Genomic DNA, 10,193 nt, shown 5'->3' with positions numbered 1-10,193 from the left:
GTCGCTAAACAAACATGGCTATGCTATATAATCATTTAGCGCTTCTTAATGACGTGTGATTCAAAAGGGAGAATTTGCGAATAATAAGCAACGTGCTAAATGTAAAGCTGTAAATGGAGAGTTTATGTATTTTTATGTTGGATAGCTCAGTGTAACGCCAGTCTTTGTGGCCGTGTGTACACACAGCTCTTCAGGTGGCTCATGTCAGCTAGCAAAATGGACCTTGGAACAATGTTGTACAACAATCTAAAAGATGTTACATGGAGCAGGAAGTCCTTGCCTTTAGACCAACTTGTCAGTACTTACAAGTTGCCTCAAATTGCAAAGCTGGATAACGGTTAGTACATTTTTAAGGTACAGCCCAGCATTTTGCTAGTTTGCTAGTTAGCAGCTAATGTAAACCAGACTGTTTGTGAGGAAGATGTGTGGTTATTTTGTGTAGGTTACATTTTACGATGAAAAGGGAAAGTTGTGTCTCTTTCGTTAAGTGCTCGCCAAATAATAGCGTTTACTACGTTAGTGTTACTTTATAGATGCCCTGTAACCTTTCTGCTGTCACTGTGCAGCTGTGTAATTAACAGCGTCGGGAAACTATCAATCAGTTAATTAAACTACAGCAGAGCTACTCTAGAGAAACATATAGTTTGGTAAACTAAAGCAGTGCAGACTACTGTGTAAAAACAATAAAACTGTCAATGTAGATACAAAACTATAACATAATAAAACTCACATGTCAGCAAAAAGCAAGACAAAAACAAAATCTCACGCAGTTTAATTTATTTACCTGAGTCAAAAAACACATCCTAAACAAAACAACCCCATCTGGGCTTTTTGCAATATATTATATATGTCTTGTAAACAAATTAAATGACGTGTTAGCTTCAGTTTTGCAGCTCTGATTTGGACATTTTCGACTGTCTGAACAGCTTGAACACTGGTCTTGTTTATACACGAGTGGTCTCTCAGTGCTCAATCAAACAGGTGGTTATGGTTACAGAAACAATGGTAAAATGAAAAATCATTTCTTATATAGTTAAAAATTATTTGCAGTTGCATTAGTTAACAATACAAAAATGGCAAAAATGTAATTTAAACACTTTAGTCACCACACAATTATAAATGTAGTTGAACTACCAGCAAGTTACTGCAAACTGTAGTTAAACTACTAATTTAATTACATGTAGATAACTACTCCCCAACACTGGTAATTCAAACCTGTAAGTAAGAGTAAAAACTGCTGTTGTCATAATAGCAAATGCACTTAGTGTTGGGGACATCATTAATACTTTATTTTGTTAGAAAAAAGTCTCACCAGTGAGAGTTTGTGAGACTTGTATAAGCTGTGTTGCCTCTGCACAGAAGTACTAGAACATACATACACCTCATATTTGAGCTTTAGGCCATGTCTATGACAATTCACTGTTGTAACATTGTGGATAATCAGAAGACAAAGAAAAGCGCCACGGGCTCTTTAATCTGAAAGAGCTCTGTTTTGACACAGTCAAAAATAGTGACATCTACTGGCCAAATACTGCAGTTGTAGGAGTGAAATACATGATAACAGGCAGTTTGAATACAAGTGATCGCAGTGTTTTAACAATGATTTAGTTCAGTAATGCTTGTATTATGAAAACAGTCACTTTAAAACAGACTGTGTTTAACTGTTGCTCCCATGTGTGAATGTGTGAGTGTTTGTGAGTGCAAATGTGTGAATGGCCAAATAGTGTGAAAGCTTTGAGTGTACTGCGATGCATAGAAAAGCACTATACAAGCACAAGACCATTTACCAAGTTGCCCCTGATGGTTAGAGCGTGAGTTGGCGCCGCAGATGGCTGCCTCGGTCCTGTACCGGAAACAAATTCTTTTTGTGTGTAACATACTTGACCAAATAAAGGTGATTATCCTTATCCTTAACTGTCCAGAAATGGCAGCATACATTTTTCTGAATGTTTTGTAAATTTGGCATACATTTGATATTCTCATATCTTTTGCACATCACAGTATTAAGTATTTCCTGGGTTGTAAGACAAGAATCTGTGATTGGTGTTGTGACTTGTAAATGTTTTTCTTTGTCTAATCCTTCAGGTCAGTTGGTAGAAGGGCTCAGAGACGGCGAGTACCTCTTGATTCATTCCTGCCGACAGTGGACGACTATTACTGCACACAGTCTAGAGGAAGGACACTATGTCATCGGGCCCAAAATAGAAATCCCAGTACACTATGAAGGTGAGATGCTGTATACCTACATAGCTGCCAGATATTGTCTTTCGATTCAGATTGTTTATTATCATTATTATGTGATCCTTATCCACTACAGTGTTTGCCTGAAGGACTATGCTTTTATAAAAGTTATATTCATTCCACAGGTTTTATTTGTTTTATGAAGCTTTGTTAAAAAAACAAAATGAGCAACTTTATTACAATTTTAAATAAAAACAACTGTTTGAGGTTAATGCACAGTAAACTTCAAATCTCTCAGATCCTGACAGTGCAGTGGAGGATGTGGATTGCTGATATTTGGCACTGCAGTCCTGTTAATGACTCTTGCCCCAATGTTGGCTTGATATTGTCTTGTGTTTTACTTAAGGTCAGTTTAAGTTACTGGAGCAGGACAGAGATGTGAAGGAGCCGGTGCAGTACTTCAACAGCGTGGAAGAGGTGGCCAAAGCATTCCCTGAAAGAGTATATGTCATGGAGGAAATCACTTTCAATGTTAAGGTACAATTTCTCTCCTAAAGAGTTTATGATGATTGACCAGAGCTTCCTGTGTTATTTTAAGTCAATATTGTTTTTATAGTCATTATTTCATCATATTTGATAATGTAGTACTATACCTCTGCAGCTCTTATCCCATCTCTGACAGCAGATATGTTACATAACTAAAGATTTCCAGTTTAGACTGTGCTCGTGGGAGTTTCATGCACTGGTGAAACAGTCATATACAATCTGAGCAGTCCAGGGAAAGGAATGGATTTACATGTTTAAAGCTTGTTAAATGTCAAAATACTAAACATTGGTTTTTGCACTACTCACGGCAGTATCATACAACTCTTAGTTACCCCCCCAGCAATGGTTTCATCTTTGGTTTCGATGTTCAGATTAAAAAGTAAAAGGGATACGTGCTTGCATGTACGTGAAAGGTCAGTGCCTTGCTTCACCACACTGCTATGCAAATGAGAAGGGCTGCATTTTTCCATGCACAGTGAAATTCTGTGAACACAGCCTAAGGTGAGAATATCTGAATAAATGTGCCAGACCAGTAAATTGGATGCTGGTGCTGTGCATTATACGTATGCACTTTTTTTTTCACATCCTTTGTCCTGTTCTGTCTTAAGCAGCTACACTCATTCCTTCCTTTTGACTTTTTATGTTGTTCGGCCACATACAATAAACAAAGGAGCTCTTCTGGCTGTCAGGAAGTCAGCATCTTGTTTTCTATGTGTGGAACACATTCTTGTACACATATCCCTGAATGTAAAGTGCACCTGTGCCCACAGTCTGCATCTGACTGAGGGCAAGTGGAATCAAAGATACCAGCAGTGTGTGAAATACAGGGCATCTTGGAGGGGCCCCTTAGCCCTTGAATACCTCAAAATGAACTTTCAGGGGTGTCTCAAAAATGTGCCAAATTATTTTCTGTTTATCTACACAGCACGATTATGACTATTTGCATGTAATGTTATAAACAGTTAATTGTTTTAAAAGTAATAAAATAAAAATATGGGCCTTATGTATTCACTGCATTTATGGCGTTGTACCAAAAGTAATCCAGAAAGTACTTGCGGTCCACGGGAGTGCACAGGCTGTTAAAGGTGCATGCTTCACCCACTTTATCTCCACCTACAGCTGCTTATGTCTGGATTAACCCATCATAAATTACAAAAGTCCCCCATGATAGAAGCAGAGGCATGTCTTTGTGAAACTTGGTTGGAAATTGTAAGTGAATGAGTGACAGCAGCGTACGGTGGTTGGACTGATTTTTACCTGCTGTCCATGACGCCTGCAACGTTGATTGGGACATCGTTACTCACTGTGGCTCTTGAGCTGCTTTCATGTGTTATATTGTTTGCTGATGTGTAAGTGGACTTGGTGCATTTGGTGCCGACTGGAGCGCACAGCAGCATTCACTGCATCCCAAAGTATACAGTGTAATTTGCATACTGGATATAAGCCTGTACTGCTACTTAACATAGGGCAGATTAAAAATGTATTGTTTCATGTTGTCTTTGCCAGGGTCAGGTTTTAATTTGAGCTTCTCTTCAGGCTTACACAAATGTTGATGTATGAGGCTCATAACTACAGATTCACTGATTGCAAATTTCTGAGCTACAGTAATTCTGATTTTTGAATTTATTTTTTTTTAAGCCTGCAGTTTCCGATTTTCTCTCTAAGAACTGTAATTGACAGCATACACAGACAATTCTGTAGAACCCCAAATCAGAAAAGGTTTGGACAGTGTGCAAAATTAAAACAGAAAACAGTGATGTGTAAACCATCTGTATCCTATATCACACTGAAAACAACACAGCAGCATACAATCTGATGTGATACCTCATCAACTTTATTCTTTGTCCAAAATAAACACTCACTTCAATTCTGATGCTGCAACACATTCCAAAAAAGGTTGGACAGTAAAGCATTGACCACGGTGTGATGTTGCCGTCCCCTTCACAACTTAAGACGTTTAGGGACGGATGCCAAGTGATGAAGTTTGTCAAGTGTAATTTTGTCCCATCCGGCCATTTCCAGTCTTCACCGATGTTCTACTTGCATGTCATTTTTTCACAGGTGGCGTCAGGGGAATGCAATGAAGACACAGAGGTTTACAACATTACACTAAGCACTGGGGATGAACTTACGTTAATGGGCCAGGCTGAGATCCTTTATGCCAAGACCTCCAAAGAAAAATCGAGATTCAACACCATTTTTAAGAAGATTGGGAAGCTGAACTCCATCAGTAAGATCGGTCGGGGCAAGATGCCCTGCCTGATCTGCATGAACCATCGCACCAATGAGAGCATTAGCCTGCCTTTCCAGTGCAAAGGCAGATTCAGTACGTGTAGTCCACTGGAGCTTCAAATGCAGGATGGTGAGCACACCATCAGGAACATTGTGGAGAAAACCCGTCTCCCAGTCAATGTCATAGTACCCAGCAGTCCACCCCGCAACCAGCACGACCTCCATCTCATCAGGGAGGGTCATCGCTACAAATTGGTCAACATTCAGACAAAGACAGTGGTTGTGTGCTGCATTCTACGGAGCAACAAAATTATCCCCACCCACTTTCCTTTTCACATGGCCATGCCTAGGTTTATTATACCAGAAGAACTGCTTCAAGGAGAGTTGTGGCTAGACACTATGGTACACCGCTGGTTTTCCTTCTGCCAGGAGCAGTTCAACATAGATGACTATTCTCGTGCTGTCCGGGATGCGAGGACCGATTGGAATGATGATGGGAAGAGTCCTAAGAAGAGCAATGGGAACGGTAATTGTGACGGAAGCAGTGGAGGAGGTGGCAGCTCCAATGGGTGTTCCACCCACATGCAGATTCCCAGCTCTTTAACTTATGCCCGGGATGAACTCACCCAGTCCTTCCACAGACTCTCGGTCTGCGTGTACGGTAGCAACCTGCACAGCAACAGCGAGGTCAACTTGCAGGGCTGTATGACCCTGTGTGGAGACTGGGCTCTTTTGCCCTCTGACAGCATTCCTTCAGACTCGGGAGAAAATGAACACTTCTTCCCTGAGCCGCTGGAAAGCACAAACCAACAACCCCCTCTCAACAAGTCAGACGTTCCCTATGAGGAGCTGTGGTTGGATCACCTAAGAGGCCGCATCCCAAAACCCTCCTTAAGTGAGGGAATCCGAAACATCAACAATGGAACAACAACAACAGCCCTGTCATACCCAGTCAGTTGTTCTCTTGGTGCAATAACTGGTTCAGATGCATCTCTTACTCCACCACCAGTCCCACCCAAGTCTGAAGCTGTGAGTATTATTCATTATACAGATTTCAGTCCTGGTTCATTTGGTGACATCTGCGCTTACTTTAGTGAAAGCAAGTGCAGTTAAAAATTACAATAAACACTTTGTGAGTAGCTACTTTGTCAGAATCCAAGAACAGCTGTTCATAGCACACCTAAACAAACTGACATAGTAAAGAATTTATAAAGGAGTAAGGTGGTGACAAATGCAGCAACTTTATGATTTCACACTGTACACAGCACAGGTAGTTTCTCATGCAGCAGGACAGTAGTGTTGGTCACCTGCCGTTGGGCTTCAAGCAGGTCATTCACACACATATTCAAAAAGCTGGGTCAACAGTGACAGATTCAAAACAATACCCAACTACATTACAAGGTAAACCTGTCCTCTGGTGCAGTGCAAGCCACAGCCAGGTGAGAGCCAGTCGCAACTATCTCAATTTGTTCTTTACTACTCCAGTACAATGCATGGAGAAACTTTAAACAACATGGAGACGCTTTGCCATGCTGTGTGTGTGACCAGTTCTCTATGTAGACAACGTGGAAACAAAAAGTGTCTTAGTGTGTAGACATGTTTCATCATGAAATAGCAGCTGCTGTTGTGTTTCAGCAGTTGAACACTGTCAGTGTGATGCAGCGGCAGTAGGATGTTTTGTTTTTGTACATAACACAGCTCTGACATGGTACAAAGAGAGCAGCAAACAGTGAAACTGGACTGTACTGGGTTTTAGGCATCAGCAATCAGGGTACCTTGCAGTTAAATTGGCCCTTCTTTATGGCTTTGTGTTTTTATACTGAGCCAAACACAGTTGGCAGAATGTCGCCCCAATGTCATTTGATGGCATCTCAGCAGAAGAGGCAGGACATGTGACGCGATGTTCAGTGCCACATATAAAGCACATAGCATACCAGTCAAAGCAGTGGCCAATGAGTATAACACTTTAATGGCTTCCACTGTATTGAACTAAGTACAGGTGTCCTTTTTGCCAGTTTTGCACATTTATGACATGATTCAAACACAAGCAGAATTGTTTCTTGTATACAGCTTGTGAATGTTTAGGGTCCATCCATCCATTATCTACACCACTTAGTCCTGAACGGGGTTGCGGGGTGGGGTGGAGCCAGAAGTCAGTTTCAAAGTGAGGTCATTTCCTTACTAGGTGAAAGAAGAATGTCGTCTTTTGAACGCCCCACCAATCCCTCCACGCAACCTGAAACAGATGCCATCGGTGCCCACTTTGTCAAAGCCACGGCAGCAGGAGACCCGATCTCCGAGTCCGACCCTGTCCTATTATTCTTCTGGTCTGCACAACATGTAAGAACTGGATGCACACCTGTGACCTGAGCCAGTGTTTGATTTAACAGAAGTGAGGTTGTGTAAACTCAGACCTTTCACAGAATGACTTTATTTAGGTTTATTTATGCTGCCATGTATTTTCTAATTGTCTGTTCAACTACCTCCTGAAATTTACTTAGATGTTTTGGAAATTTTCTCTGTCTCTTAAATATTTAATGCATATTGTCTTCATGAGATGGAGATAAAGTAATACATCTGCACATTGACCGCAGTCTTTTCTTTACCTGCCTTCTTCAGCAGCTGTAAAACCTCCCAAGTGTTAGTTCAGTTTTAAATATGTAAGTGATAATATGAGGCCTGCATGACGTTTGCTCTTATACCTCTAAATAATATTGTTTTTCTGTCAGTTGTGGAGCATGTGAGCAAGAAGCAGTTGACCCACAAGAGCGAAGCCATGTGTGCTACCCCTGTCACTGGGGTAAATGCAACACCACTGAACCAAAGGCTGCCTTGCCATCAGATGGGACGTCCTCCAGATTGTCTTGGCCAAATAACTTCAGTCGAGGAGAATTGCATCGTGTAGAGGACGGCTGTCGAAGTTACTATAGTTACCCCAGAAAGAAATCCCCAAGCAGCCCAAAAACCTGTACATCGAGCCTTGTCGACTTTGACATCAGAGAGCACGCACACCACAGTAAGGACTTCAGGTTGCAGAAAGTTTCTGTGAATCAGGTCTGCACCAAATCGTCAAGTTGCAACTCACAAATGTACAGAGACAAGCCAGCAGAAGAGCTGAACGTAAAGCAGAGCCTCTCCTGCCCCATCTTACCCCCAAGAACACCAAAACCAAACAGCACAAAGTGCACAGACTTACTGTTAGGATCCGTTTGTGACAGTAAGCAGGAAACCTCAGACTGTTCACTTAGTCAACACGAGCACAGCACCAAAGAGAGAAATTCCCCATCCTTGTCTCCCACTGCGGAGTGGCAGCCCCCGCCCAGCCTGGCTGGTCTGTCTATCGAAGAGGTGTCCAGATCTCTAAGATTCATCGGCCTGACAGACGACGTTGTTTTTCTGTTTGTGTCTGAGAAGATTGATGGGAGTTTACTCCTGCAGCTCACTGAGGAGATTCTGTCAGAGGACTTCAAGCTAAGCAAACTGCAGGTGAAGAAACTCATGCAGTTCATAAATGGGTGGAGACCTAAGATCTAGCTGCCAGTATATGACACTAAATCCTATCGTAAGGCAAAGTAAGCCATGCCTTCTGTGTATATGCTATGCACACCAAGCCACAAAGAGTGTCTTTTTGTATCCTGAATCGGGTGGGAATCTGTGACAGCTATTATCTAACTGAATGGAATCATTTGGCACTTTCATGTCAAGTATTCGGGGTCCACTAGTGTTTGTCAGTATGCAGATCCTAATGATGAGACGAGGACAGTGAAACGTTAAGAGCTATACTTGATGAGGACAGTGTGTGATTCTGCTGTTAAAGCAAGAAAATGTTTTTAAAAGTGCATCTTTATTCAGAACTGTGGTAGTTCCAATTATTGTCACAGGTGCTCGTGCGCAACTAAATGTTGGGCTTATCCAGCAAGATCTTATTTCCATGTGTTGCCTTTTTAATAGAATGATATGTCCAACTTACATTACTACTTGCTTTAACCTGAAAATTGTATACACTACAGGTAGCTCGAGGTTATTTAAAACTGAAAATAAACTGAGGGAGGCCTGACAGAAAAGATGTCCTGGATCTCAGGTCTGAAGAAGAGTCTGTGTAGAGTCAGGGCACTACATGCTTTTACAAACCCAAAGTGGTACTTCTAACTGGTCCTTTGTTCTCATTGTATGTATTGTGGGTGTTCTCTAATGCAAGGAACAAGATTTTATTAAAAAAAACTGCTTTTCTGTGCCTTAACTCAGAGAAATATGTATTTCATTTTGGCTTAACATTTAAATGTGTCATTCTGAAGTGAGGCAGTGCTGTTGAGAAGCATGTTAGCTAAAATGTAATACTGGTTTATCTTTGGTACCAGATGTGTTTTCCCTATCCTCGATTCAAGCTGATTTATTTATGCAGTTATTCTCAGACCGTTCAGATGGCTGATGTTTGAAGGTGGCACTTTTTTGTGGGGCATCAGTAATTTACTTTATATCTTTACTGTGTACATATATTTAAATGTAATTTTTCTTAAAGTGATTATTAATGTTGAAATTATTTTTATTGAGAAAATCCAATGTTCAATTTTTTTTATTAATTTTAACTTTGGTTCTACATGGGTTTATAAATCCACATCCATAAAATAACATTTTGTATAATGAGAGAGAAAACCTGCCTCAGTCACACTACACTGTGACCCAAATGGGTCCAGGTAACTTCTAACTTTGTTACAGTGCCTGTATGTTTTCATGCTTAATGGCATTTATCCCTTAACACTATTATTATTGTTATGACAGTTAATGTCCTATGCAACTGCCATGGTACTTAAACAGTCCATGGAAGGAAATATTAAGAGCTGTCATATTTGAATGACCGAAAGAGGCCATGAAGTATTATGTGTGTTAAAATGACCTGTGTTAATTTCAGCGCAAGCATGTATGCCAAGGCGAATCTCCCATGTCAGTCATTTCACTTGAATAAATCTGTGATACAGAAGGCAAACACATTACAACAACCAAAGCAGTCCCGTTAATATGCGCCATCATTAAGCAGTCTATACTTAAGTATCTGTCAGCTCTGGAATGAGACTCGTGGATTACTGCCGTTTTTGTCCAAAAAGAGGGGGAAACAACTGTGACACAGGTTTCTTAGCCTTGGTCAGCATTACTGAAAGTTGGAGTCATGAGCAGTCATTTTAATTGTTGTTTCTCCATTTTTTAAATTGCATTTTTATTCTATATTATTTGATTAA

At 40.8% G+C, this 10,193-nt stretch overlaps 1 protein-coding gene across 1 annotated transcript; it reads left to right on the top strand.

Moving 5' to 3' along the window:
- The first annotated feature begins 178 nt into the window (after nt 1-178).
- Nucleotides 179-9,956, top strand: garem (GRB2 associated, regulator of MAPK1). The gene is made up of 6 exons (XM_020588356.1): nt 179-337; nt 2,086-2,226; nt 2,588-2,718; nt 4,789-5,988; nt 7,145-7,299; nt 7,689-9,956. The coding sequence occupies exons 1-6, from the start codon at nt 202-204 to the stop codon at nt 8,491-8,493; spliced, it is 2,568 nt and encodes an 855-aa protein (XP_020444012.1). The 5' UTR covers nt 179-201; the 3' UTR covers nt 8,494-9,956.
- Nucleotides 9,957-10,193: the final 237 nt, after the last annotated feature.

Source organism: Monopterus albus, unplaced genomic scaffold, assembly GCF_001952655.1.
Source record: "Monopterus albus unplaced genomic scaffold, M_albus_1.0 scaffold531.1, whole genome shotgun sequence".
NCBI lineage: Eukaryota > Metazoa > Chordata > Actinopteri > Synbranchiformes > Synbranchidae > Monopterus > Monopterus albus.
The sequence above is the reverse complement of the archived record's forward strand: the minus strand, read 5'-3'. Positions and strand labels throughout refer to the sequence as shown.

What these genes read in the sequence shown, in the direction of transcription:
- garem (XM_020588356.1), top strand. Translation starts at nt 202, where the DNA reads ATGTCAGCTAGCAAAATGGACCTTGGAACAATGTTGTACAACAATCTA. An exon ending in AATCCCAGTACACTATGAAG is followed by an intron (nt 2,227 to 2,587) that starts GTGAGATGCTGT and finishes GTTTTACTTAAG; the next exon opens with GTCAGTTTAAGTTACTGGAG. An exon ending in TCTTCTGGTCTGCACAACAT is followed by an intron (nt 7,300 to 7,688) that starts GTAAGAACTGGA and finishes TTTTTCTGTCAG; the next exon opens with TTGTGGAGCATGTGAGCAAG.